This window comes from Botrytis cinerea, chromosome 2 (genome assembly GCF_000143535.2).
Source record: "Botrytis cinerea B05.10 chromosome 2, complete sequence".
In the NCBI taxonomy this organism is placed as follows: domain Eukaryota; kingdom Fungi; phylum Ascomycota; class Leotiomycetes; order Helotiales; family Sclerotiniaceae; genus Botrytis; species Botrytis cinerea.
The window spans coordinates 1624767-1649699 of NC_037311.1; the positions used below are offsets into that span (position 1 = coordinate 1624767).

General features: G+C 42.6%; 4 protein-coding genes across 4 annotated transcripts; 3 read left to right on the forward strand and 1 right to left on the reverse strand.

The window, feature by feature from the left end:
- Positions 1 to 8139: 8139 nt before the first annotated feature.
- On the forward strand, positions 8140 to 11793 carry BCIN_02g04560 (hypothetical protein). Its single transcript, XM_001552885.2, has 3 exons — positions 8140 to 9128; positions 9183 to 11186; positions 11242 to 11793. The coding sequence occupies exons 1-3, from the start codon at positions 8758 to 8760 to the stop codon at positions 11516 to 11518; spliced, it is 2652 nt and encodes an 883-aa protein (XP_001552935.1). The 5' UTR covers positions 8140 to 8757; the 3' UTR covers positions 11519 to 11793.
- A 203-nt stretch (positions 11794 to 11996) lies between these two features.
- BCIN_02g04570 (hypothetical protein) lies at positions 11997 to 14170 on the forward strand. Its single transcript, XM_024691320.1, has 2 exons — positions 11997 to 13175; positions 13284 to 14170. The coding sequence occupies exons 1-2, from the start codon at positions 12531 to 12533 to the stop codon at positions 13596 to 13598; spliced, it is 960 nt and encodes a 319-aa protein (XP_024547090.1). The 5' UTR covers positions 11997 to 12530; the 3' UTR covers positions 13599 to 14170.
- A 330-nt stretch (positions 14171 to 14500) lies between these two features.
- BCIN_02g04580 (hypothetical protein) lies at positions 14501 to 18745 on the reverse strand. Its single transcript, XM_001552887.2, has one exon. The coding sequence runs from the start codon at positions 17206 to 17208 to the stop codon at positions 15187 to 15189; it is 2022 nt and encodes a 673-aa protein (XP_001552937.1). The 5' UTR covers positions 17209 to 18745; the 3' UTR covers positions 14501 to 15186.
- A 1432-nt stretch (positions 18746 to 20177) lies between these two features.
- Positions 20178 to 23274, forward strand: BCIN_02g04590 (hypothetical protein). Its single transcript, XM_001552890.2, has 2 exons — positions 20178 to 21742; positions 21786 to 23274. Exons 1-2 carry the CDS (start codon positions 21418 to 21420, stop codon positions 22997 to 22999), a joined length of 1539 nt encoding a protein of 512 aa, XP_001552940.1. The 5' UTR covers positions 20178 to 21417; the 3' UTR covers positions 23000 to 23274.
- The last annotated feature ends 1659 nt before the right edge of the window (positions 23275 to 24933 follow it).

The window sequence follows — 24933 nt, forward strand, 5'->3', positions numbered from 1 at the left end:
CGCTCACGTGCGCAAATTCACTCGTATCACAACAGATACAGGAAGCTCAGAACTTTATTACACTTTATATTAATTGGCGTTTTCACTTCAAACTGGTTGTTGTACAGATGCTGTCTGTGGATTGGCAATCTTATGAATAAGCTCTCCTTTCTCATCCACAGATGGTTATACTTTTTGCCTATCGAACAATTTGTTAAGATGAGACATGCAGCTGCTGTGCCTTATTGTTGTCCGTGTACTAGAGTCTGCTCCTTAGTCAATTTGTCTGGAAGAATCACTCTCAGAAGCGTCAGAATCTGAATTGGTTAAATTCCTCATAATACCTATGTTATATTAATTTTCAGCGAGGGCAAAAATTTGATGTGGAATCAAGGTTCATATCAATTTCGACGCCATTCCTGCACAGAAGAGTCTGTGAGAACTTGTCACGCTGAACATCGATCTGGGGCTCGGGGCCCTCGTTTTCGGCTAATCAGATGCCCCGCCATCAAGTGCAGCTTGAAAAATGCTCAGATAGATAGATAATGTCCTGCAAAATTTATAGCACTACTTAGGTATGGTAAGTGTTCAATGTTCACCCATGCCATCCACGATCATGATATGGCGACCACGCGCCTCATGAGGGTATCCAAGCATTGGGAGTTACAATTAAATCAATCCTTGCTCAAGTAAGTTGTTTTAAATGGTTGTAATTCATTTTCTAGCCCATTTAGCAAATGGTGGTCTGAAATCTGCAAGTCCATATCATAACAGTACCAGTACATTGCAGGGTTTTTAAATTGCAGTCAAAAGCGTTCGGGCATATTCCATCGCCATCAAACTGTACTCAGTCATGCTACCAACAATTTTTTTAGATTTTCCGACCTGAATCAGATAGTTCATTCCTTGATTAACGATCTTCGGGCTTCTTCCCAGCTAGCTTGAGCTCATTTCCTTCCTTTTTCCGCAACTCTACATGCTTTTCTGCAAATATGCAAAAGAATTCAAAGCACGAGATAGCAGCGATTATTAGCCAGCTCACTCGTAGAGCCTTCATATATACCTCTATAATATGAGATTGGGTGGTAGCGGGCCGTAAATTAATCATGCCCAGCTTGTTGAGTACGCGTATGCCTGTCCTTTGACCGTTAAGCCACGCACTACCTCATCTTCCAGAGTCCACAGATATCGATTAATCTGACTATTGAATGCGCACATAGCCAATTTTCCCTCCGTCCCAATATTCAGTTTGAGGGGTGGTAACGCAAGGCTCTGTCAAGTACCCCGCTAGAAATCTCCAGTAAAGCGCGCGTGCAGCGGCGGCACTCTTGAATGCTGGACTTGGAGAAATGCAAGACACACAAATAGATACCTGTTCGATGCCGAAAGCTCTTGTCAGTTCCAATTGGATGGAAATTCCTTTGGGAAATCTTCCACAGCATTTCCCAGCAAAGAGCAAGCCCTGGAAACTCGGATCTTGGAGTAAACATCGTTAGTTCCACTGTATCTTGAGCAGTCAGAGCATACTTCTCCCACCTTGGTTCAAGAGTCGAAAACTCCTAATTCTTATACTCCGTAAATAAAATAATCATGAAATAGCGGACACACGTGTTGAGCTCAATATGGACTACAATCAACTTCTCTCGCTCGGGTTCTCAAGCGGCGCGCAATTGACTGAATCAACTGCCAAGTTGTTTTTCTGCGCTCCAGATATTTTCCCAAATTGAGCCAATAAGATTCAAATACAAGATTTCTCCATTTGGATGATGTTATTGTATCAGTATCAGAGCATGGAATTCAATGACTACTGAATTTGCATGTACTCTGTCGGACAATGTATGCAACCACTAGCAAAGTGGGTGTTATGTGAATCAGACCAAGTTTTAATCTCGCCCAGGCAAGTTTGGTAAATTATGTACCACTTTCAACCAAAGAGCTATTTTCAGAGAAGATATTTTAAGGACTAACAAGGAACAGAACGTATAGCCGAGTGCGAAACGAGAGTTGGACACAATGAAACATTCTGTCAGATCAAGCCAAGTAAAAGGATGCTACAGTGGCGTGAGTAGCCCTTGCAATTGTCAGACAATCCTTCTTCAACCTCTAACTGTACATGAAGCATCATGAATAGGGCGCTGTTTTCAACTCTCAGTGCAGAAGCGTGATCAAATCTCACAAGCAATTACTACCACTAACGAAAAGTACCACCACAATAGGTGAATAAGAACGAGGCGAAAATAGGGACAGTGACAGGGATGTATTTAAAATTTGATCTTGTATATTTTTATCCAGTCGGCTACCACCCAAGACATCCGATAGTTTTCTGATTTCGTTCGTTGATACCGATAGTCCACTGCAAATCCAATTCGCTCCGTATCACCGTATCACCGTCTGTTCTATGTCCGTCCACTAATATCGTTCCTCCAATGCCAATCACTGTAAGCTCCTGTACAGCAATAAAGATAATGCCCATGATGCGTACAGGAATCCCCCTTCAAAATTCCCTTAACACCACTCTGACCATTGTTTACATGATATAGAGAGCTAATCTTGAAGAGAAGAAGCCGACAAACCAGCGAGTCCCCATGCACCAATACATAGAACGCTAAAAAGTCGTACAGGAATCACACCTCGATTCCCCTTGTACCAAATTGTCAAGACATCAGCAAGACCACAATAAATTTCCATAGTTGACATTGTTGTATCGACGGCAGTAAGATTGCCCTGGGCATAGAAAACAAAGACCAAGAGGCCCAGTGTGCTAGTTCTCATCGTGTGTCCGTAATAGACAATCTGAGCCTCGCGTGATTGAGCTACCTACTCTGCCATACCCCGTGTGAGAAGGGCGGCTTTTGGTTCAAGAAGACAATGAAAGAGTCCTCCTAGAAACATGGGGGTTGCAGTCAAGAGGGCCGGAACGTGCCGCCATGAGAAGTGATCGAGCATGATGATGGTAGTATTCTTCAATGTTCTCTATTGCGAATGGATGGTTTGCGAGTGGTTTGCGCGTTGGATCGAAATGGTTCTGATAGGAAATAACGATTAACTATACTCAAATAAAGTATAGTTTCTTATAACTTGCTATAAAGATTGTGTAATTGTAATCAGAGGCGCTTAAATACAAGCGTGAACAGCCCTAGCTTGCAAACGCCTCCGTGTGACTATAATGATTAGACGAGCCTTCTAAAAGTTGGATATTTTAATATCCTCAGATAGAGTCCTTATTACCTAGGTATTATAGGCTTATATTATTATATAATATAACTTTTGTGAATTAGTTACCTAGCTGTGGTGCTTACCAGTGCATGCGTGACAGTCTGACACCCACTAATACGACGTTACATCCTTCCACCCTCTTGATAATCGGTATTAAATAAGGAGGGCTCTATATAGATGTTCGAGAGCCTTCTCCTTAGCCTCACCAGTATATATTGTTGGCACCCACGATTCAGCGTTGTACGTACACCAAATTAGATGTAAGATGAAAATCATTAGCTCATTCTTATGATCGAAATTATACCTTGATTCCTGGAAGCATCTACCCGACACCTTGGAAGACAATAACTACTCTACCTCTTGATCCACACACAACCCTTCTATCCGTGAACCCAAGTGGAGCTCTATCAAGCTTCATTAATCCTTTCACTTAAGTTCCAATAGTTCTTGGTACGGGTATACTTCTGTTCATGATCAGCACATTATGCGTTTGCACTCGAGTGTATACTAGCAGCTTGGAGTAAAGAAAAAGACCGCATCTTGACGACTGTGAGATGTCAACCCTGAATATGCATACTAATGTATTTTCTAGATTGCTCCATCTTTGGACTCTCGATTCCATTGGATGTTAGTGAATTATATACTCTTAATAATCCCAAGTCTTCACAGCAATTGATCAGATCATTCATGTACCTACCGGAGTGGAGATCAGTGGCAGGGGAAGGTTGGGGAAGACACAGTTGGAATATACCTCTTTCCTTCCTCTCCGACTCTTACCAATATAAGACCTCTAAGATATCACAGTGACTCGGCGATATACTCATCCCCTGATCTCAAGTACAGTTCGCGTCCCAAATCCTGATATCGCCGGTCAAGTTTGTCATCACATCAGCCATCATCATTGTTTATAAGCTCATTTTTGGTGTTCTCAAATGGTTTCGCATTGTTTCCTACGGTCTTTATATATTCCTCTTCTTATTAGTGTGAGAGGTCCGAAATATTGGAATCGCTATATATTGGTACACTCCTAGAAAAGGCAATGCCAACGATATCCAAGCTGCCTTTTTAAGGACCGAGAAAACTTCATCTTCAGCTATCGCCAATGCTGTCTGTTCTACCACAGTTGATATCGTGCTGTTCCTCGTTCTCATGGCTGTTGCACCTACCTTGAATATGTCGAGCCAAAAAAAAGCGAGCCATCTATTGGGGGGGGGGTTTCTTGGAGCTCTGTAAGTCGTTCATATGAGAATCTCTTTCAAGAATTTCATCATTCTCAGTAATTGAAGTTGCTGACATGACTTCAGGATTATCAGTGCGGATTGTGTTGGCATAGCTTATAAAATGTGCGGCGTTCTTGGAGAACACGGGGATTCTTTCTGGGTTGGCATGATTGCTATTATTACTGTATAAGCCACAATTATTGCGAAGGTTGTTTTGAAATAAGAATAGGGTACATGTATACAGTGACTAATGGTTGTCTACTAAGCTATGCTGAAACATTTGTCCTTGTCATCATTAGCGGTATACCTGCCTTCTGCACATTCTATATCGACACAGTTATCAAAAGCCGCTTCTCCTCAACACTACAGTATGGAATTTTACATCGAGAAGGTCCGAGGCGTCCAACATCCCGTCATCGAGTCCCGAGCAACCAAACTCCATGCATTCAACTAGATCATTGATTGAAAGCGGCAAGAATGTTGCCAATATCGAAATATTCAAGCTCAATCCAAAGAAGATATCTCAAACTTCCTCGTACTTGACGTTAGGAAACCAGGAGCCCGGATAAGCTCATCGGTCGTCCTGATCTGGCTTTCCAATCTTTTTATGAATACCAACGAGAGAGCGAGTGGAATAATGGCCGACGGAGAAATTTTCGTACACAAAGTCGATTTTCGAATGATTCATAATGGAGTGCCCAAGATTCGTTACTTCCTTTTGCATACTCGCAGTATGATGGGAAATCAAATGGCAATCTTATGATTGTTTAGAATATTGGTGAGATTCTTTTTTTCTGATTCCGTTGAGTATCATCGGAGCTTTCAATATCTATAATTTATAGCGATATGACTCTAGATCAGATTGAAAGATGTTAGATAAATGGAAACTTGTCTAAATCTGCAGCGGATCAAACCGTAATGGACGCGCTCAGCAAGCACAAGGCAATGGTAGACTTAAAAAAAGAATAGACACAATGATAATCAATATCATTCATTCCGAGGAGACGATATAGTTTGAGTCTTCTCATATTCTTTACCATGCTTTTACTTACATATTTATCAGGAATTACTTTCAAATTCCACTGTTTCTTCCGTGCATCCTGTGTATTGGGTTTTGCGTTACACTTCCATTTTTATATATATTCTGATATCATCATTTTATGAATACAGGCCGAGCGAGCGCTGAGCGGTAGTCGCAGCGAGTTTCTATGCCGAACCTATGTATCTTACCGCTAAAGAGATTGCTTTAGAAGTAATGAGGTAGAACTAAGCAGTACTCTACAATGATCCACACGGAAGCTCAGTCGTTGTTGCATAGATTATTGCTACGCTACTCTTTCCAACTTCCCATTCATGTAACTCGTTGTGTTAGATATCGAATTATCGATCTTTTTGATCTCGAATTATGCAATATCTCTGCGCCTCGAGTCATGTCCGGATATCAAAATATTGTCAGTACCTGCTGGGACTGAACTTACTGTCTTGCGTGCGTGTAGCCGTCAACGGACGAGTGGCGAGGAACCCTACAGGAGGAATACTAATGTGAAAGAAAAAAGGAAAAGACCAGAAGAATGTGCATTTGTTGAGATCACGAAACTAACATCTGTCCACTCTCCATCCATGATCTCGGAAACAAGAAACATTGCTCACAATGAACTATATATGATCATGGCAATACTGAAGGGTGCTTCTTGTAAACACCAAGTTCCGAACTGATAAAGGAAGGATTCTTCGATGTTGTGTTTAAATGTCAATCCCTCGATAGGGCATTGAAGACATGATACTCGAATTGGACGAAAAGGTCCTAGCTATATGGGATAATGAAAAGCAAAATTTGAACTGGATGGGTATATTTGAATAATGTATGAAACCTTCGCGTTCAACGAGGGCGACGAGTAACTCTGGTGTGTCTTGTTCTCTCAATAGCGCTGTAGTAATCACATATAATAATATCTTCATACTTGTCTGCGAGCAATCCATCATGACTCTCAGAACATGCGCTTCGATCTCCCCGAATAACCACTTGACACTAGCCAGTATACCGCTGTACTCCCTATATATCCTCAGTTACATCCCAGCATCAATTTCCACCTTTCCAACAAAATCAGAATCTGGTAACGGTTAATTTCTAGACGGTGGCACCAAATATCCCTCCGATTGCTTGGCAGGACGGTTATCCTCACAATTTTCTTTCAGCCCTCTCATCTTCTGAAAAACAAATGAGAGTGCAATCACATTCGTACCCCATGAAGAGATTTCTCTCGGGAAAGACATGATGCCTTACCGTGCAGACTGTTCGAATATCAAGCATCATATCGAGCAGGCGTGGCGCCAAACTTACTCATAACGAGGTTGCAAAAATCTACTCACTCTATAAATTTATTTGTCTCGTGGCAGTACATTTCTGATTCATCACGTACTCAAATTAATGAACCTTTGCGTTAGACAAGCGCAGATAAAGTTCTATACCCCCTGAGAACTATCCACCATTCACTCTCTATATACTTTGAAGAATGTACGACAGCACAAGCACTTCATGGTCTGAGATACATGCAATTTGGGTCGGCTTGATGGGTTTTGAGTTCCGCAAGCTGGGAGTGGTGATGGAGATATGACATCTCATCCGTGAAGAGTGTTTGTTACAACTCAAAGGTTGGTCATCTAGAATGTAGTGTTGTGCTTACCAGATGAATGGGTGCTATTGCTGCCGGACCCAGCACCTCGCAGAAGAGACGGGAGGTTCCCGGTGAATCAATATGTACACGAAGAATCAAATGTGTAGAATCGTTCGCTTTCAACACCGTTCCCGTTACTGTTCAAGCTACGAAGAATGCAGCTGGGAGATATTGAGTTTATCACACATGTTTAAATCGACAGCAGGGCTGTCTGTGTGATGTGAACACTCTGAGTTCTTAGATTTTAATCGGGATAGTGAAGCGGCCATCTCGGCCAATATTTCTTCGGTAGAGAGACGCGGTGATGATGTATTGAGTATTGGAGTAGACGACGTATGTCAACCCGTAGATTCGATAATCAAATGATTGATGCCCCAATCTTAGATATTTCTCAATCACGACTCTCTCAATACATAACAGCCTTTCTTCAGGTTTCCGTACTCTGCAATGTGTGATCCACCATTTCGTGAAGCTTTGAGGTGTGATGGATTCCGTGCACTGGGTGGAGTAGCTGATTGCCAACCATTATCAATGTCATGTTATTATTAATAATATCAAACCGCATTTGGATCGTCGGATTTGAAGGGAGGGTGTTATCAGAGCATTGGAGAAGTTCCTCAGAGGTCCAGCTGGTATTGCTTCACTCGATGAATCCGCGTACTTGCTGTCGTAAGCACATCTTGCTTTTTTATACGTGCACGTATACATCTGTATACAAAATAGATGTGCAATTGCGGAGGAGAAAGCTTCAATGAATCTTATTCCAAACAAGCAATTGAGCACACGACATCAAGATGGATCCAGATAGGAAGCTACATCCGATGATATTCACCCAGCCAATCAGCATTTGCTTGTTGGGAATGGCAATGCTTACTCTACACCAAGCTAGATCGTTCATCGTACCTGGCTGGATCCTCACAAATGTACGATGCAGAGATATCACAATGGCTGAATGATGATATGTACCTAGATACAATGTGCATGGAAACGGTTCTGGACCCCGCCACGGTAGTATCTATCTGGGTGGCGGTCTCATGGAGTGAATTCTTGGGATTCTTACCATCTATCCATTCGACCTCTCTTGACTCTTTTGACGTTGTCGTGAATGTGTTTCTTCTCTTTTCCTATCCTTCTGTCCTTTTTCCATCGTCGAGAGCAATAAAGCCAAGGACGTCCAGGAAGGTTAAGCTTCCAACTAAGACTGTCTGATTGTGCCTTGGTTCGGAAAATCCCAAGTCCCAAGGCGTCATAAATGATAAATGGCCGTAGAACTAGCCTCCTCGGGCCTTTAGCTGCTTAGATAGCGCTTTTGCTCGTCCCAAAATCTAAAAACCAACTTTTCCTTCCATAAACTCACACAACACTTACAATATCATCACTTCCTTCAATTCGCAATAATTTTGTGGTAAAAACGAACATCAGATTCTGCACTTCGCCTCGTTTTACCCATCACAAATGCATCGTATTGCGATAAACGATTCCATCGCTATTATCTATCTCCTTGCAGGTTAAAGGAAGCTACTTTGATTGGACCATCATTCAATTGGCCCCGTTCGTCGACTCTCAACTTACCTCGCTCACCTTGCCTTGCCTTACCTCATATCGAGTATCAGCCGGGCGAAGAATCATTTGGTGTCCCTCGACTGAATTACACGTTTTCCCTCATAATGTCTGCACCACCTCCGCCTCGTGCGACAGAGTCGACAAGCTCAAATACTCGTGGCACACCACCTCAAAGACCGGAGCCTACTGCTATACAGCCACCACAAGATAATGCCAATGATTCCAATGCGACATCAACGCCCAATATCGGGAAAGAGAAGAATAACTCCAAGAAGAAGAGAAATAATCATCGAGGCGGGAAGAAAAAGAGACCGAGAAGACAATCTTTCGCCGCATCGACTGAGGATGGGAATGGCTTGGTTGAAACGCCAATGGCACAACGAAATGCTCCGCAGAGTGTAACAAGGTCGAGCTTCTACAGAGGAAGAAACTTGAGTAATACTAGTATCGAGAGCGGAGAACTTTTGGATCACAGGTGAGTCTTTTAATGGCATATGATACATAGCATACCCTAACAGTCTTGCGACAGAGACCATCAAAGTATGCGACCTCGAAGACCTTCGACAATGGGTCAAAACGCTTTCGGTCAAATGTATGATAGTCCTTCTTTCAATCGGCCTTCGTATAACAACCCATTCAAATCATCGGAAAGCGTTCCCCGAAGACCTGTCACGGGTAAATCGAAGAGCAATTCCGACGATGAAGCTCTACTGGAAGAAACCGATGAGAGGACTCCACTTATATCTAGTGCTTCGAAATCGAAAAGCTCTCACACTCTTCTCCAACCAGGAAAACGCAGTCGCCGAAGCTCTAGCAGGTCATCAAATCATAGCAAAAAGAAGACAATTTTCGAAAAGGCTACATCCGGCTTGGCTAGGCAGAATGACGAATACAATGTTAATTACCCACCCTCAGTTCCAGGGTCTCCAGTGCTTGGAGCCACAAATCCGAACATGAGCTTTGGAGATGTAATGGTTCGCGATCATTCACCAGACCAAGATTCTGTTCAGCCAGGATCTATGAGATCGTTTAGGTCTCTCCCAGAAGATGCATGCGAGGATGATTCGATTCCAGGCACCCCGCGCAAAGGATCATCTTACGGAGAACGTAGACACACTATCGCATTGCAAGCCGAAGAAGACGTGTGCTTTCCAGTTGATATGTCTGAAATGGCAGAAGAAGATGCTCCTCAACAAGATGATGGAGTATACAGATCACGACGCCACAAAAGGAAATTTCCAAATCTCTCTGTCCTCGACGATTGGAGCAGATTTGAGAAAGAAGGTAGAAGTGAAGAGAGAAGGGCCAAGAAAATTACAGAACCTCAACTGATCAATGGACGGCTTCGACCAATTCACAAAGGCTGGCATCGAGCAGAGGATGATGCACCATATCGATTTACCTACTTCAACGAAGAATTTCCAAGCACCATTCACAGTCAGACAATTTCAGAGCTTGTTCAACCTGGTGGAAGTTTTAGAGAATTGTTCATTCCTGATCGTCCTATAATTGATGATAGTTCTGATTCTGAAACTGAGGATGAGGCTGATGATACGGATGTTCGTCGAGAAAATGCATACATTAGTCATGCCCTGGGACCTAATAATGAAGATTCGAAATCAGCAACTCGCCAATCATCCATTATTGATATGGCAAACCAAGAATCAAGACGTACAGAATCTCCTCGCGCAGGGCGCCCTCCAGAATCGCATTCTAGGCAAACCTCCCATGACGCATCCCCAAATAAATCGTCGCCACCAAAGTCTACTCCACCGCTTGAAGAAAAGCCTAAAAGATATGGTGATAGGCCTACTTGGTGGCTCGATGTTCTTTCTCCAACAGATGCGGAAATGAAAATTATTTCAAAGACCTTTGGAATACATCCCTTGACAGCTGAGGATATTTTAATGCAGGAAGCTCGAGAGAAGGTCGAATTGTTTCGACATTACTACTTTGTGAATTATCGATCATTCGAGCAGGATATGAACAACGATAATTTCTTGGAGCCTCTCAATATGTATGTGGTAGTCTTCCGGGATGGGGTTATCAGTTTTCACTTTTCTCAAACACCACATCCAGCTAATGTTCGACGACGAATTCGACAATTGAAAGACTACTTGAGGCTCACAGCTGACTGGATATCATATGCTATCATTGATGATATTACTGATGTTTTTGCTCCTTTGATTCAAACTATCGAAGATGAAGTTGATGATATTGATGATGCTATTTTGAAACTTCACTCTCCAGCAGAAAACGAAAAGTCTACCAGGGACAATGAGAAGAAATCTGAAGCGGGTGATGGCACTTCAGGAGAAAGTGGAGGGGATATGCTTCGAAGAGTTGGTGATTGTCGAAAGAAAGTCATGGGTCTTTACAGACTGCTAGGTAACAAAGCAGATGTCATCAAGGGATTCGCCAAAAGGTGCAATGAGCAATGGGAGATTGCTCCCCGAAGTGAGATTGGATTATATTTGGGAGATATTCAGGATCATATTGTTACTATGACTGGAAATTTATCCCATTATGAAAAGTATGTTCATCCTAAGTTCGAAGCATAATTGAAATCATTACTAACACATCTATAGAATCCTAGCTCGCTCTCATGGTAATTACCTGGCTCAAATCAATATTCGCATGAATGAACGTCAAGAACAAACCGCGGATGTTCTCGGTAAACTTACAGTCCTTGGTACCATTGTTTTACCCATGAATATCATTACTGGTCTTTGGGGTATGAACGTTTGGGTACCTGGTCAGGACTATGAAGGAGATCTGACCTGGTTTTGGTGTATCACAGCTGGTTTACTATTTTTCGGACTAGCTTGCTTCTACATTGCGAAGATAGCTTATAAGATTGTTTAAGAATGAATCATGGTGAATGGGGATTTGAGAGGATCTTACTATACATATGGAATTGTATAATATGGAAGACAAGAAGAGGGGGGATGTGTGTATATACCAATTTCAGGATATTACTGGGTTTTGAGAATTGTATGAAATGCATGGGATTGGATGGTACATGGATAAAGATAGATACGGTATTCATGTTGCATTATTCGGATATATAAGGAAACCGGGTTTTGGTGGTGGAGTAGTATAATAGGTTAATAAGATGTAATTGCGATGTGATCTTGATACTCCACTGATAAGTTCCAATTCGATGACTTCTCCTGAAAATTGAAAATGGTGATTTTATGCATTCCGTGATTATCTTATGTCGTGAATAATGTTTGGGAATCTTTCTGCATAAAAAGATGCTGACTAATCACTGTGATTCTTTGATGTACAACACTGTTGTACCCAATTGAATGTACCGTAGCGTAGCGAATCCAACATATATGTTTTCACCAGTTGATTCTATTCCAATTGAATCTATAAATGATTATGTCCTTTGGTAGACTAAGTGATTTTCATGTTCGATAAGTATCCGAACAAAGAACACCGCAAAGATTCTTGGAGGAAAGATATCTGTTTCTTGCCCTCTCTTTGTTTTCTCATTCAGGTTCTGCGGGGCGTGGATTATTCTGGGTTCTGGAGAGAGCGGAATTTTGATTGGGATTCTAGTTTCTATCTGATTTCAGGATAGAAGTTCTTTCGAGTATTGTACTGTATTGTGTTGTATTGTATTGTATTGTATAGTCTTTTGTGTTGAGTTGTTCGAGAGTCCTATTTCTATTCCGGTTGGGTGTTTCTGTTTGAGGGATTGGGGCACTTGGGGTGGGTTGTTGACTGGATCTGAAGAAGAAGAAAAGAAGAAAAGAAGAAGAAGAAGAAGAAGAAGAAGTCTTGATACGTTTGGGAAGCTTTTGTTTTCACGCGTTGGTTGGTTGGTTGGTTGGATCGAATCCTCTTTTGCGCATTTCCTTACGTCGAGATGTCGAGATTCAAACCGGGGGTAAAGGGAAAAGGGAAAGGGAAAGGGAAAGGAAACGGAAAAGGAAAAGCTCAACCAAAATCCGCCAAGGAAAAGAGTAAACTTCGCGCGAATTTATCGCGGCAGGTTGATACACATCGCGGGCCCAAACTCCCGGCGTCTGTATCTACGAGTATTCAAAGTCGAGCTGCGAAACAACAGATCGTTATAGACTTGACTTCTTCCTCGCCCCCTCCCATTCGAAAAATCTCTCCCTCTCCCCCCAAAATCATCGCAACACCGCATGCACAGAAACACAAGCACAAACTCGCACTCGCGCTCGCGCCCCTATCATCAAGCGAACGATCTCCCGGTATCCATTCCCCCATAACTCGCTCCCTATCTCGCTCTCTCGCAAAACCTCTTTTTGCCAACCCTCCCAGGCATATGGCGCAATCTAGCACGCAGCCTTCCCAATATTACATCCAAGCGTGTCATGTTAAGCATATGACGCCGGGCACGGTTGTGTGGCTCCCATCGAAAGAAGATATTGTGGATAATGCGTTTGTGGATCCGAAATTGCATGTCAATGCGTTTGATCACCCGGCTGTGATTGTGAGTATGCCGAATCCGGCGAGTGAGGTTTCGGTGGTGGAGATTGCGATTGTAAGTTTGTCTGAGTTTGGGTTTTGGTGCACCGAGAACTAAATGTCGAATTTTGTTCCCGTCCGCATGTTGAGTATACTAATGGACATCTTTTATCTTTATCTGCAGATGACATCACTCGGGTCGCGCAGCCTCCACGAAACCAAAAAACTCGGCCATCGATCCCTCCTCTTCCGCGTGCGCACCGCACAGCTCCCAAGCGCAAAAGTAGACATCACGTTTAAAGATGGGAAGGGGATGAAGGGGAAATACAGCTTTGTCAATTGTCGCGAGTCGTGGCGCGTGCAAATCGGCACGTTGGGGTTTTATGCGAGGGGGAGGGGGGTTGGGTCTGGGAAGGATGTTGAGTGGTTGAGATTGACGACGTTGAGTTTGGAAAAGTTGAGAGCGAGTATTGGGTGTGGGAAGGGGTTGGGGGGTTAGTGGTTAGGGTTGTGATGTGAAAAGGAAGGGGGGGAACTGAAGAGGAGTTTCTTGAAATGAGGTGGGTGGGTAGTAGATGTTAGATCATGTTATTCAAGATTCTGCCATTTACCATCTACCATCAGCATTGCAAACCCGAATCAACAAACAACAAACAAAAGAGAACTGAATCACCAATATTAAAATCAAAACACTTCCTCCCTACACAACCAAACCCCAATTAATATTTATATCCATATCAACATCCCCATCCCCATCCACACCAACATCCAAACACATCTCATTTTCATTTTCATTTTTCCCTTCTCATTCCCCAAAACAATACAACACAACACAACACAACACAACTTTCTCCAACCACCTTTCACCCACCAACAAAAAAAAAACAAAAAAAAAAAAAAGAAAGGAAAAATCCACCATTAGAAATAAGCCAAGACATTACATTACGATTGAAAAAAAAATCTCCAAGAAACTCTCTAGTGTGTGATGTATACTGAGATATTTCCTCTGCAAACTATACATATACATATACATATACATATACATATACATACATACATAGCTCAATAGCACCGCATCCCAAATAAGTAATTAATGCCTAAGTTCCTCACGCAACATGGTGTGATGTGATATGATACGCTACGATATGATATGATATGATATGATATGATATGATATGATATGATATAATGTGATATAATGTGATGTGATGTGATGTGAAACGATACGAGAATCCTCGTGTCCGAAAGCAAGAAGATCTTACATACCCCATTGTTTACCTGATTGTTGATTACGCTATGATATGAAAAGAACTCGATTGTCTGATGGTTTGGGAAGGGGGTTGAGTTGGGCTGGGTTGGATGGATATCTATGAATCTAAGCATAAGAAGAAGTCCAGCGAGTATAGCTAAAAGATGATCAGTGCAAATTGGATGATCTGGAAACAATTAATTATTATCACTTGATGTATAATGAAGAGCGATGTCTGACGGATAAATGCAAAGAAGTAATTGTATGATATTGAATTATTTTCCCTTCCTATCCATCCGTTCCCATATCTACATACACCACCTAAAACCATACCATTTCCATTTCCTCATATGCACAGCATCAACTCCCGAATATCATATCCATATCCAGTAAGTACCATACATCTACCATAAGTAGGATTGTAAAATAAAAAAAGTAAAAAGACTAAAAACAAAGAAGCATTTGCTCAATGCAAATAAAATATCAGATCCCCCTCCAACCACATTTCATAACATCATTACAATCATTTCCCAACGTGCCGTTCATTCCAATCCCGAAAGTAGAGCAAGTTATAATACAAGGAAACCAATGCCGATTAAAATAAGAAGCTATGTAGCTTCAACGAAGAGTATATGTGCCTGAATCAAGGCGCCGCTAGATGAGTGAGAGCTCAAACTTCGAATTGAAGAAACTCCAAATTGCTTCATATGCAACAGCGCATAGTTCATGGATATCGTGGGCATAAAAGCGCAAATATGCAAGACAAAAAAATAAATGTGTCCCAGGAGGCGATGGAACAATGACCGATCGACTATTGTACATCAATCCATAGACTATCTTAATTTCCACTGCCATTCTCCTTTTCTCTGATTTCAGCAAGCCTAGTATCAAGTCGACTAAGTCTTGATTGTAATGATGGCCTTTCATCGAAATCGGAAGAATCTATCGAGTGACGTGGTTTATGCATAGTCACTATTCCAGAGTGTCGAACGGGTGTTTTTTGATGAGTAGTTCTTCTGGGAAATGTATTACTTGGTTTCTCCATAAAAGGTGATCTTAAACGTGGAGCATCGAATGTGGCTGATGGAAGTAGCTTTGGCTGGGATCTTGGCGATGGGCTAATATCGGGAACAAGACCCGTCTTTTCTGGTCCTGTTGGGAGAGGTTGAAACAATCCTGGCATGCGATTTCTGAAGAGATCATCACCAATGGTGAATGCTCTAGTTCGTACTCGTCTTTGTTGATTTCCCGAGAGAGGCATACCATATATTTGCTCATTCATGCTATTTGGCTTCAAGATGACTCCACCAGAATTTAAGTTTTCAAAATGATTTTGAACTCGCCTTTTATGTTCCTTGTTGTTTGAAGGACGAGGAGCATCAAATTGTAGAGGTGACCTAAGACGAGGTGCAGGCCCTGGGCCTGATATTGCATCAGAATGAACGCGAAAAGCTGAAGGTCGAGGTTCATCAAATGCTCCATCCATGGTCGAACTGGGTCCATACGTACGAGCCATGAATGGTGACCCAAGACTTCGAGTTCTCGAGTCGTCCAGGCTCAAATTTGTAGTACGAGATCGAACCCAGCCCCTAGGATGACATATAGATCTGCGTGGTCTAGCAATGGAAGATTCTTGGGAAGTCGCGAGTTGTGCCAAAGGTCCATTTGGTTGCATGGTTTCGGATGTACTTGTCGTTAACGATAATGAGATATCTTTGGTATTGAAAGATTTGGGAACGGATATTCGTGGCTCGGGAGTTCTGTATCGTGAACGAGGATTATGTTGTGTGAAAGGTGTAGAATTCCTAGATTGAAGGTGCATATGTCGTTGAACTGCGCTGGTATCTTTTGTCTTGCAAAGCTCGCGAAGATGTGCCCGAGTAGCTGAGCTTGTGTGAGGCCACTGTGTGTATGTTCGTTGTCGGTCTTCAATTGGGGTCGCAAGCTGGCCATGTTCAGAAGGTGCCGCACGTGATGTATGATTAGACGTTTTGGTACTGTGAATTCCCTTGGGTCCCTTCCAACTCTTCTTTGCTTGACGAGCAACACGATGACATACACCTTCTGGAGGCACAGCACAAGCTCCAATTCGAAAGGGTGTCACGACTGGATCTTGGAGATAGAGGAGATAGACCGACCATAAATGAGCACTCATTGCCGACGTCCATGGTGCATCCTTTCGAGTCTTGTGACGAAGATTTGCGTTGAGAACGGTGTCGTTAGATTTGGTGGCTTCATTGTGTAGCTTCTTGCCCTTGGCTTTTGAGTATGATGGAAATGAGAATGGATCGGCGCAATCGGACTCAGGACTTGTACAACTACCATCTTCAGAGTACCTTGAAAGATGACCTTCACTGTACAATGAATCTTCGGAGCGGAACGATGCGGCAGATGTTGGTCGTTCATTATCAAGCTCGCTTGGCGATGAGAGTCCCATTCCCCAATCGGGACGTTGAACGTTTGTTTCTTCCATGGCTAAAGAAGGTATTGGAGTTTTCGGAGGAGATGAGAATCTTGTATTGTATGTATGCGGGGCCAAGAAAGATGTACTGATAGAAAGTGGGTCTCGGTCTGGCATATCGCAATCTGACGATACGTGGGGAGCTATTTGTGGCTCCTCAATTGTAGGGATAGGGATATCTGCAGCTGCAACAGAAGCGAGAAAATGTTCAGTTGGTGCTTGCAAGTTCGACACATTTCGTCGTCTGACCTTTAAACGATTTGGACGCGGTGGAGAAGGTGGACCCTCGGATCCAACAAGGTTGAAGGGTTCGGGTGTAGTTGGCTGATCTCCTTCAAGATGATGAAAGCGGAAACCCCGAGGAAGGGTACTTGACCCGTTTTCATGGTGATGTGACATCGTTTTGATGGCTTGAGCTGCAACGGTTTGATCTTCGACGGGAAATCGTCGAATTCGAGAATGGGAAAAATGGGAAAAGTGGGAATTCGATCTTGGACAGAACGCCAGAAGCAAGTCTCACTCGTTGCGATGCAATGTTCCGAATTACAGGAGATTGGACGTGTGAGGAGAAGGCTGGAAAAATCGCAGAGATCGGAAAAGAGAGTGGCTTGGAAGAGAATCCAGAACGAACGTTTGGGTGGGTGATCCGAAGTAATTAAAATCGTTCGATGGTTTGGGACGCGCGAAGTGAATATATCCAAGCCAATGTGAAGCTCGAATTCACTTCTCAACTTCAACAGATCCTATCAATAGAAATATCGGAAAATACCTTCTGAATATAGACTGGTGCCAAAGAGGCCCTGCATGAACAAATTGATGTTGACGATCTTGCAGAATCGAATCAATGGTTAGGGCGTGATTAAATCGATAGACTTGAACGAATCAGGAAGTGAATCCCCAGATATGACTCGGTATTCGTGGGTAAAGCGATTCTTCTAGCCACTTGATTGACAATTTGGGAGGGTCCCGGCGTATCGTGAGATTAATTCTTGGTGGAGATTGATTGATTGCGGCCGTGCTTCAATGGTTGACGGTTGACTTCTGCGCGCGTATCGTCGCGATTGACCGTTTCGTACCTTTCTTCTTCACCCTTGGAGTATTATGGATTATTTTATCGCGGTCGCACAATTGAGGGTTCGTTGTGAAATTATGATTACCGGATCACCGATGGCTCTACCAGCAGAACGAGGAAAAGAAATCTGGGCGAAGAGGCGAAGAGGCGAAGTAATGGAATAAAAGAATGTGTGGTGTAGTAAAATTCGCAGATCGTGAGGGAGGACGAATGTGGTGTTGTCGTAAGTATGGTGTGTTTGTGAAATGGCGCACGTCTGCGGATGGGAAATTGTGACCAGAGTACTCAGTACTCACGGCGCAAGAGAGACAATTGAGCGAAATCGATGATCGAGACCGTGACTGAGACAGGGAAGTGTGTTGATCGGGTGCGATGCGATGCGATGCGATGCGATGCGGTATTTCGATGATTCTTGTTTTGGTCCAGGGGCGAATTTAATGAGGAAGACAAAGGAGGAGACGGCGACGGAGACGGAGACGAAGAAAGGAGGTTGATTGTTCCTCGAGAGACTTGTTGGTCGGATGGATCAACTAGAATTGACGGGAAGTGGCGATCGGCGGGAGGGAGGAGGGAGGAGGGAGAAAGGTAGAGGATGAGGAAGCTATTCAGAGGAAGGGAGGGTAGCGGTGGTGGTAGTGGTAGTGGTAGTGTGGTGAAGATGGATAGAATAGGATAGTAAGGAAAGATTAGATATGCAAGGCAAGGCACGGCGGAAGGAGTTAAAGGTGGATGGTGGATGGATGGATAGATGAATGGTGGGCGTCAGTGGGTGTCAGTGGGTGTCTGTAGGTTCAAAGTGGAATTGAAAGTTGAAGCGAAGAGAGAGAAAGTGGGTCGAGCGTCCTAATTAGGGGAGAGTGGATCAAACAAGATGAGGGAGGTTTGGCGCGTCGAGATCTCGTCGAATGGATGGATTTGGTTGGTTGGCAAGTGATAAATAGAAGATTGGCTTCAACTGGACGATCAAAACAAATAATCCATCAATGCACTTTCGGGTAGTGTGGACCAGAAGATTTTATTTATAAACAAATAAACTCAAAATCTGTACCATCAGAGAAGGTTTATGTGAAGACGACGTTGTAAAAAAAAAAAATATCTATCATGACTTCAATATATGGTGTTTTGTGAATCCAATATCTAGCAACAATATATATCAAGCAACATATATCAAGCAACATACATCAACTAACATACATCAACTAACATACATCAACTAGCATACATCAACTAACACACATCCACCATCATCCATCCAGAGGAACCCACGAGAATTAGAAATAGCCCTCTTTTGTATCCTCGCGCTGCTCCCGTTGGGAACGTACCATACACCCACGCATCCAAAATATCATCAGGCGTGCAAAGTTGGCAACCAATGTCCACCATGCTGCAGTAGCGGCATGGCGAGCATGATGAGAAATGGACCATCGCCATCTGTCTGCCATCTGCACAGCACCATCATTCGTCTGCATGGACCAGGATCGATAGTCTGTTGTTCGTCTCCATCAAGAGTGCAGCAAGAGTGGGGATGTCGACCGTGAGCAGGGACAGGACACGCAGTTACAGTGCATGCGATCCCACGAGTCGCAGGACGCGCACCGCGTTAGGCTCCTTGCTGTAGGTAATGTGTAAATGGTATGCTTCGTCGTGCTCGTGTGGAGTTCTTGGACCTGCAGGTCTCGCAAGAAGGAGTGGGACGGCGTTGGCCAATGCTCCGAGACGGTTGAAGTGGAGGGACCTGGTATGATATGATGATGAATTGCGATGAAACACCACCATAAAAACTACTCCTTACGACCTAGGTGATAAAGCGTGGGTTTCCAGGCGTATCTATTTTCCTATATGGATTCCTCGGTCCTCTCTAAATTACCTCCATACCGAGTAACAAGTAGGACTGCATCCCGGCGGATATCGCGATCCGTGAATATCATTGGTGTAGGAAGTAGCAAGACAGTCGTAACTCCACAAAAAGAGGGATCGAAAATCATGGGAGAAAGGGAAAGAGAAAATGGAGGGGTCGGATGTCACACGTCAAATGTCAAATGTCAAATGTCAAATGTTAATAAATGTTAAATGTTAAATGCCAAATGTCAGAACTTTAAAGACGTGATGAAATCCAAATGTCGACACGTGAATTGACATATAGTGAATGGAAGATATCACGGGAGATGGACATGGTAATGGTAATGGTAATGGTAATGGTAATGGAAGCCAAAATATGCAACAACGGATGAAATAAGAAATTAGGTAAGAAATTAGGTAAGGTGGTAGTTGAAGTGATTTCAAGGTCGAGTTCAATGATTTCTTTCATTTCTTTCCTTTCTTTCCTTTCCTTTCTTTCCTTTCCTTCATTTCTTTCATTTCTTTCTTTCCATTTCTTCCATTTCTTCCATTTCTTCCCTTTCTTCCCTTTCTCTCCTCTCTGTTTTGCTGGTAATTCTCCAATCCCTCCACGCGTCAATTTCGCGTTTCTTCGAATCTTGACGTCCCCACAATCTCATTGGATACGCAAATCATTCTCTGTCCCCAGTGCTGATGCTGTACCACATGAAATCCTTCCAATCCATCCAACGTGCATAAGAAGTGCCAACTAGCTATTTGACGCATGGCTTCTATTCTTCTATGTTTCTACCGGTAGAAATTACGGCCCAACTGCCTTGGGGGTTGCAGAGGTTGCTTTGCTCCCGCTGCTCTCCAGCTGTTCGTTTCTCGTGGTGCAACCCTCACATCACGAGTATATATCATGATGACAACAAGAATAAGGAAAAGGCCGAAGCGCGCTACACCGACATTGCACCATCACATTCTCGAATGATCGTATCCGTCTCGGCACTTTTGGAGTGATGCGGTGTGTGCGCATTCATGGTTCATGCATGGAGGATAAACAAGCATCGCGAAGAAGAACAAGAACACGGGATGCGATAGAGATTTCCGATGGAGAAGAAGCAAACCTCCAGAGAAAGAGATGCTTTAGGATACTCGATATTGATATTGACATTGATATTGACGAGAGTTGTTTTCTGGTCACGTTTCCTATCGCTTCATCTAAATTGACTTGGGCGGATCCATGAGGCTTATTAATCAGCAACTCTCACATACAATGTACACACACCACACGTTCGCGTCTATCCCACATTCTCACGTCTTGCTCAGATGTCTCAATGCATCTTGTCATGTCAAGCTTGCAAATCATCAGAACTTCGAGATTCATTACACACGTGATGTATTTCTACATCGCCTTACATATTATTACCTCAATACTGGTGTACTTGATATTCTCTGTTGGTTCAACTCGTATCCTTCGAGAATCACAGAATGTGACAAACATGGTCATATCATCTTGCGAACCAGCTTCATGATTCCGCGCCACATATGTGCTACCCTCCACCTGATTTGAGACATTGAATTTCTTTTCCGTTTTATCATCCGTAAGGGGTAATATTGCTGCATATGGCAATGTATGAACGATTACTCTGTCCATTCCATTCTACACTTTCATTAACATCATCGCATCTTCAAAGTCTCACGAATGATCGAAAATGGTCCTGTCACAACAATCATTTCAATTTTTCAAGTTTGGTTTAGTATTCATTGTTACCATCAGTCTTGGGTTTCATCTTTTTTCAGATCACAATTATCATGAGACTCTTCAGGTCGCTGTCTCGGGGAAGAAAAGAATCTTCGTTCAAAAGGCTCTTCGGGCAGATATTGATGGACCTTTCGATGATTCGACTTTGATTGATGTTTGTGAAAATACTGAATGGAGAGAAGGATTGATTTTTCAATGCGAAGCACCATATGGAGGTGTTGCAAACATTCGAAATATGTTATTGAATTGTATTCGATATGCCATTGAAGCTGGAGGTATGTCATCCCATCCTTAGTCTTTCGTCTGCTAACTTTCCAGCAACATCAATTGTCGTCCCGGAACTTAAACTCTGGATACCTCATAATGATAGCCCCAATACACCGGATCCAGAACTGAATACCGGACTACAAAGTAGGAAAGAAAAGGATAATACTGCGCATGTTCCATTTTCATATCTTTTTGACCTTGACTTCTTGAAAGAATCGTTGACTGAAGCATGCCCTCGGGTCAAGTTCATTCCACATATCAACGACTTGTATGCGGCTCCCAGCACTCAAAATCCACATCCACTTGACCCAGGTTCATTGTCAGAAAAACTAGGAGAGCCATTTGAATCTCTCCTTTCCAATCCTGGCACATGGGCTAATGATTTCACAACCTGGCTTAATGAAACGAACTTTAAGTTTTCGGAAAAACTTCCCATGCGTGTGACAATCAAAGAGTCGTTACTACAATGGCCATTGAATTACGATGGTTCCGACTTTGTCTCTCAGTTTGGCCGACTAATTCGTCCCAATCTAGAAATCCGCACTCTAGCCTCAACAGTCCTCTACACAATGTCTCGGAAATATAATCTTCGATTCAATGCCAGTGAAGGAATGCAAGATGAAATGTACTATGGCGCACATCTTCGAACAGGCGAAGACGCCAAAGCAGCCAATTGGACTAGTGTTGAAAAACAAACCCAGAATTATCTTCAAGCGTGCAAGCACAATAAACTTCGAGTAGTCTATCTCGCCTGCACTTCTGAAAACGATATCAAACACTTTACCTCTCTCGCTCATAGTTACACTACATATCATATCCATGTCGCTACGGCCTCTAATCTACTAACTCTTCACCCCAGAGATCTAGCGCTCTACACTTCTCTCTCTCCCCCCCAGCGCTCTCTAATCGACCATGAAGTACTTCTCAAATCTTCCATCTTCGGCGGTACCCTCGAATCATCATATTCCTGGAACATAGCACTTCGCAGACACATCGTATGGGGAAATGGAACATGGATACCACAAGCTGAAGACTTTGTATTTGATCGCGGAAGTGCGGATAAAGATCAAAATGAGAAAGATGCGGGTGCGATTGGGGGACCGGTCGGTGGATATGGAGGGGGTGGATTCCAGAGTTTTAGAGATGGAGCCGCGGGGGTAGGGAAGGATGGATTGAGGAATCCGGGGAGGGGTGGGTATGGCTTGAGTGTTGTTTTTGGAGATCCGTTGGGGGGGCAGGAGTGGGAGAGGGGGTTGTGGCCTTGAGGGTTACGAATTATTTTGGAGGAGGGGTCACGGATATGATGACTGATAATTTTTGTTTTGTTCGATTATGATTATGTTTGAAGTATCTGTTATTGCAATTTTGTAGCAAATCCCGCATCTATTTAATGTAGAGACTGTGGAGTATTATTTCACATGAGATCTAGCGGGAAGAGAAATTATTTGTCATATTGTCCCCTTATATCAATTTCCTATAACACATTTCCAGCAGTTGGCGAATTCTACCTTGAAATCTTTTTATATGGTATCTTGTTCTATTTCTTTTTTTTTTTTTTTTTTTTTTTTTTTTTCTTTTTTGATATACTTGCTTGCTATACTTTTATTCCTTCTTTTTTTTTGGTTTAGTATACTTATTTGTATAGTTAACTCATTGAAGTTCCGCAATTCGATTTATCGGTTAATTTCCCAATCGGGTTTGTATTTTGGTCTAACTACCTATTATAAGTTATTTTGTTTTAATTTTTTTAGATTCTTTTTTTTTTTTGGAATATTGAAGATATTCTCTACTCGATTGTGTGTATCCCATCCCATCCCATCCCATTCCATCTCCAAACTCTCACTCAGAGCCACACCCGAAAACTCACAAGCACCCCCCCCCCTGCTACAATCATCAATATCCCCTTCTCCTTTTTCCTTTTCCTGCATTATGTATACAGAGAGATATTCCGTTGATGATTCTGTATTCTGTGCTCTTGCTCCTTTTGTTTGATGTTTGTTTGTTTGTGATGTTTGTTTGTGATGTTTGTTTGTGATGTTTGTTTGTGATGTTTGTTTGTGATGTTTGTTTGTGATGTTTGTTTGTGATGTTTATTTGTATCTGTGTTTGCATCTGAAGTTGCAGATTCGTTCTTCATCGCGAGAACTGGGATTATCTCGGCTTGGGGATGAGAGTAGGAGTTTGTGTGTGTGTGTGTGTGTTTGGTAATGGGATTGAGGAGATCTTGGGTTTGGATGTATGGGAGGAGGAGGAGGAGGGAGGGCCTGGGGGTCAGGGTCGGGATCCATGGTTTGGGATTGGGGATTGGGAAGCGGGAGTGAAGTACCTAGGGATTATTTACTTCTCGAATTATACTTACTTACTTCCTTACCTGGTAGGATAGTGAGCGGGGTTCAGTGCCGAGTTATCTTCATATTTCTGAGCGAGCACTTTGATAGATTTCACGTTACGATACATCAGTGTTTGTATCTTTCCATCTAACTTATATATATGACCGGGAAAAGAACCATGAGAGAAGTGGAAAGCACTGTTGAGAAGATCTTGTGCGTGTGACTTTTCATTGGTCCTGAGTTGTTCGTTTGGGCGAAGGATTTTCTGGTCGGTCGGGCGTTTGTTGGTTCGGATTTTGATCTTGGGATGCATGTATGTATGGATCGTTCCTAAATTCGATTGCGAAATGCTCTTTGATTTGATTTGATTTGATTTGATAGTCTGTGATAATGCGATGCTCAGTGCGTTACTGTGCGGTGAGTAGAGAACGAGGATTTGGGATGGGAGATGGTTGAGCTGGAAGTTGAAGAGATTTCCGAGTCGGAATGTATATGTAACATGAGGGAGATGAAAGTGCATGCTTATTTATGAGCGAGCGAATATAGAATTTGTTTGGTGTGATATTTTTCATGAAGAGAATCGAATGATATATATCACTCTGGTATTCGTCTGACAAAGAAAAAGAGAAAGATAAAAAAAATTGAGAATTGTTGTTTCCTTTTTTTATTTTTATTTATATTTATGTGTTATGTTTGAATGATATATATATAACTTATAAGTTGAAACGGGAAAAGAAGAGTATTAATAATATATCAGCGAATTCATTAGTTGTTAAAGTCATCAAGGAAGAGTAAGAGGAAAGAGATATGTATAAATTTGTGTGTCTTTTATATCCTCTATTTCCAGGTTTGGAAATGAATATTTCTGA